Genomic DNA, 4,371 nt, shown 5'->3' with positions numbered 1-4,371 from the left:
AAATTGATTTCTTTAATTAATTCAAATATTTTTTTAATATTCTTTTTTAATTTTGAATGAAAAAATACAATTAAAACCATCTTTCTTTTAATATGAAAACGTCTAATATAATGATTCGTACTCAATAAGCATTTTCTTATTCTTATTTTTAAGATTTTTAAATAATACATGACTAAACTAATTAACTTAAAATATAAAATAGCAATAATACGAAATAAAAAAGTACTTAAAAGTAAAAAAAATTCAAAATCATAGCCCAAATTCAATGTATAATATTGTAACAGAAAATTAACGCACACACACCAGTAAAAAAGCTGGGATAAACGACGTAATAAGATGTTACCATGATGGGAGATTTTCAATATTAACTTCAGTGTCTACAGCAGTTTCAGGATCTCTGTCACCGGATCGCACTTGTAAGGACTGATCGGTGGCGATGACGGAGGTGGAGGTGATAGGATTGGCGGTGTTGGCAGTGTTTGGTGATAATAGTGGTGAATTTCCAATATTAGCTCCAGTGTCTACAGCAGTTTCAGGATCTCTGTCACCGGATCGCACTTGTAAGGACTGAACGGTGGCGATGACGGAGCAGGGAGTGATGGGATTGACAGTGTTGGCGGTGTCTGGCGATGATAGAGGGGGATTTCCACTATTAGCTCCAGTGTCTACAGCAGTTTCAAGATCTCTGTCACCGGATCGCACTGGTAAGGGCTGATCGGGGGAGATGACGGAGGGGGGGATGATGGGGTTGGCGGTGTCTAACGATGTTAGTAGTGGATTTTCACTATTAACTCCATTGTGATCGGGGGAGATGACGGAGGGGGGGATGATGGGGTTGGCGGTGTCTAACGATGTTAGTAGTGGATTTTCACTATTAACTCCATTGTGATCGGGGGAGATGACGGAGGTGGGGGTGATGGACTTGGCGGTGTTGGCAGTGTCTGGCGATGGTAGTGGTGGATTTCCACTATTAGCTCCAGTGTCTACAGCAGTTTCAGGATCTCTGTCACCGGATCGCACTGGTAAGGGCTGATCGGGGGAGATGACGGAGGTGGGGATGATGGGGTTGGCGGTGTCTATCGATGATAGTGGTGGATTTCCATTATTAGCCCTAGTGTCTACAGCAGTTTTAGGATCTCTGTCACCGGATCGCACTTGTAAGAACTAATCGTTGGCAATGACGGAGGTGGGGGCGATGGGGATTGCGGCGTTGGCGATGTCTTGCGATGATAGTGGTGGATTTCCATTATTAGCTCCAGTGTCTGCAGCAGTTTCTGAATCTCTGTCACGGGATCGCACTTGTAAGGACTGATCGGAGGCGATGACGGAGGTGCGGGTGATGGGGTTGGCAGTGTCTAGTGATGATAGTAGTGGATTTTCACTATTAGCCGCAATGTCTATTGCAGTTTCAGGATCTCTGTCACTGGATCGCACTGGTAAGAACTGATCGGTGGTGATGACGAAGGTCGGGGTGATGGGATTGGCGGTGTTGGCAGTGTCTGGGGATGATAGTGGTGGATTTCCACTATTAGCTCCAGTGTATACAACAGTTTCAGGATCTCTGTCCCCATATCGCACTTGTAAGGATTAATCGGTGGCGATGACGGAGGTGGAGGTGATGAGGTTTGCGGCGTTGGCGGTGTCTGGCGATGATAGTGGTGGATTTCCACTACTAGCTCCAGTGTCTGCAGCAGTTTCTGGATCTTTGTCACCAGATCGCACTTGTAAGGACTGATCGGTGGCGATGACGGAGGTGCAGGTGATGAGGTTGGCGGTGTTGGCGGTGTCTGGCAATGATAGCAGTGGATCTCCACTATTAACTTCAGTGTCTATAGTGGTTTCAGGATCTCTGTCATTGGATCGCACTTGTAAGGACTGATCAGTGGCGATGACGGAGGTAGGGGTGATGGGGTTAGAAGTGTTGGCGGTGTCTGGCAATGTTATGGTGCATTTTTACTATTTGCTCTGGTGTTTATAGCAGTTTTAAGATCTCTGTCACCGGATCGCACTTGTAAGAACTAATCGGTGGCGATGACGGAGGTGAGGGTGATGGGGTTGGCGGTGTTGGCCGTGTCTGGCGATGATAGAGGTAGATTTCCACTCTTAGCTCTTGTGTCTACAACAGTTTCAGAATCTCTATCACCGGATCGTACACGTAAGGACTGATCGGTGGCGATGATGGGATTGGCGGTGTTGGCAGTGTCTGGCAATGGTAGTGGTGGATTTCCACTATTAGCTCCAGTGTCTACAGTAGTTTCAGGATCTGTCACTGGATCGCACTTGTAAAGACTGATCGGGGGTGATGACGGACGTGGGGGTGACGGGGTTGGTAGTGTCTGACGATGATAGTGGTGGATTTCCAATATTAGCTCCAATGTCTACAGTAGTTTCAGGATATTTGTCACCGGATCACACTTGTAAGGACTGATCGGTGGCGATGACAGAGGTGGGGGTGATGGGGTTGGCGGTGTTGGCGGTATCAGGCGATCATAGTGGTGGATTTCCACTATTATCTCCAGTGTCTACAGCAGTTCCAGGATCTCTGTCACCGTTTCGCACTTGTAAGGACTGATTGGTGGCGATGACGAAGGTGCGGGTGATAGGGTTGACTGTGTTGGTGGTGTTTGGCGTTCATAGTGGTGGATTTCCACTATTAACTCCAGTGTCTACTGCAGTTTCATGATCTCTATCCTCGGATCGCACTTGTAAGGACAGATCGGGGGCGATGACGGAGGTGGGCATGATGGGGTTGGCGGTGTTGGCGGTGTCGGCGGTGTCTGGCGATGATAGTAGTGGATTTCCACTTTTATCCCCAATGTATACTGCAGTTTCAGGATCTTTGTCACCGAATCTCCTTTGTAAGGGCTGATCGGTGGTAATGACGGAGGTGGGTTGATGGGGTTTGTGGTGTTGGCAGTATCTGGCGATGATAGTGGTGGATTTTCACTATTAGCTCTAGTGTATACAACAGCTTTAGAATCTCTGTCACCAGATCGCGCTTGTAAGGACAAATTGGTGCCGATGATGGACGTGGGGTTTATGGTGTTTGCGGTGTTGGCAGTTTCTGGCGATGATAGTGGTGGATTTCCACTATTAGTTCCAATGTCTATAGCAGTTTCAGGATCACTGTCACCGGATTGCACTTGAAAGGACTGATCGGTGGCAATGACGGAGGTGAGGTGATGGGGTTGGCGGTGTTGGCTGTGTCTGACAATGATAGAGGAGGATTTCCACTATTTGCTCCAGTGTCTACAGCTGTTTCAGAATCTTTGTCACCGGATCGCACTTGAAAGGACTGATCGGTGGCGATGACAGAGCTGGGGGTGATGGGGTTGGCGGTGATGGCGATGATAGTGGTGGATTTTCACTATTAACTCCATTGTCTATAGCAGTTTCCGGTTTACCGTCACCAGATTGCACTTGAAAGGACTGATTGGTGCGATGACGGAGGAGGGGGTGATGGGGTTGGCGGTGTTGGCGGTGTCTGCCGATGTTAGAGGTGGATTTCCAATATTAGCTCCAGTGTCTACAGCAATTTTAGGATCTTTGTCACCAGATTGCACAAGTAAGGACTGATCAGTGGCGATGACGAGGTGGGGGTGATGGGATTGGCGGTTTCTAGCGATGATAGTGGTGGATTTTCACTATTAGCTCCAGTGTCTGCACCAGTTTCAAGATCTCTGTCACCGGATCGCACTTGTAAGGACTGAACGGTGGCGATGACGGAGCAGGGAGTGATGGGATTGACAGTGTTGGCGGGGTCTGGCGATGATAGAGGTAATTTCCAATATTAGCTCCAGTGTCTACAGCAGTTTCAGGATCTCTGTCATCGACGGAGGTAGGGGTGATGGGGTTAGAAGTGTTGGCGGTGTCTGGCGATGATAGAGGTAATTTCCAATATTAGCTCCAGTGTCTACAGCAGTTTCAGGATCTCTGTCATCGACGGAGGTAGGGGTGATGGGGTTAGAAGTGTTGGCGGTGTCTGGCGATGATAGAGGTAATTTCCAATATTAGCTCCAGTGTCTACAGCAGTTTCAGGATCTCTGTCATCGACGGAGGTAGGGGTGATGGGGTTAGAAGTGTTGGCGGTGTCTGGCGATGATAGAGGTAATTTCCAATATTAGCTCCAGTGTCTACAGCAGTTTCAGGATCTCTGTCACTATTAGCTCCAGTGTCTACAGCAATTTTAGGATCTTTGTCACCAGATTGCACAAGTAAGGACTGATCAGTGGCGATGACGAGGTGGGGGTGATGGGATTGGCGGTTTCTGGCGATGATAGTGGTGGATTTTCACTATTAGCTCCAGTGTCTGCACCAGTTTCAAGATCTCTGACACCGGATCGCACTTGTAAGGACTGATCGGTGGCGATG

The 4,371-nt window shown here is 47.9% G+C and overlaps 1 protein-coding gene across 1 annotated transcript; it reads right to left on the bottom strand.

The window, feature by feature from the left end:
- Positions 340–2,742, bottom strand: LOC107646344 (uncharacterized threonine-rich GPI-anchored glycoprotein PJ4664.02-like). Its single transcript, XM_016350533.1, has 5 exons — positions 2,659–2,742; positions 2,102–2,378; positions 1,649–1,931; positions 1,226–1,561; positions 340–1,138 (listed from the first exon to the last, which is right to left on the bottom strand). Exons 1-5 carry the CDS (start codon positions 2,740–2,742, stop codon positions 340–342), a joined length of 1,779 nt encoding a protein of 592 aa, XP_016206019.1.

This window comes from Arachis ipaensis, chromosome B06 (genome assembly GCF_000816755.2).
Source record: "Arachis ipaensis cultivar K30076 chromosome B06, Araip1.1, whole genome shotgun sequence".
NCBI classification, from domain to species: Eukaryota; Viridiplantae; Streptophyta; class Magnoliopsida; order Fabales; family Fabaceae; genus Arachis; species Arachis ipaensis.
The sequence above is the reverse complement of the archived record's forward strand: the minus strand, read 5'-3'. Positions and strand labels throughout refer to the sequence as shown.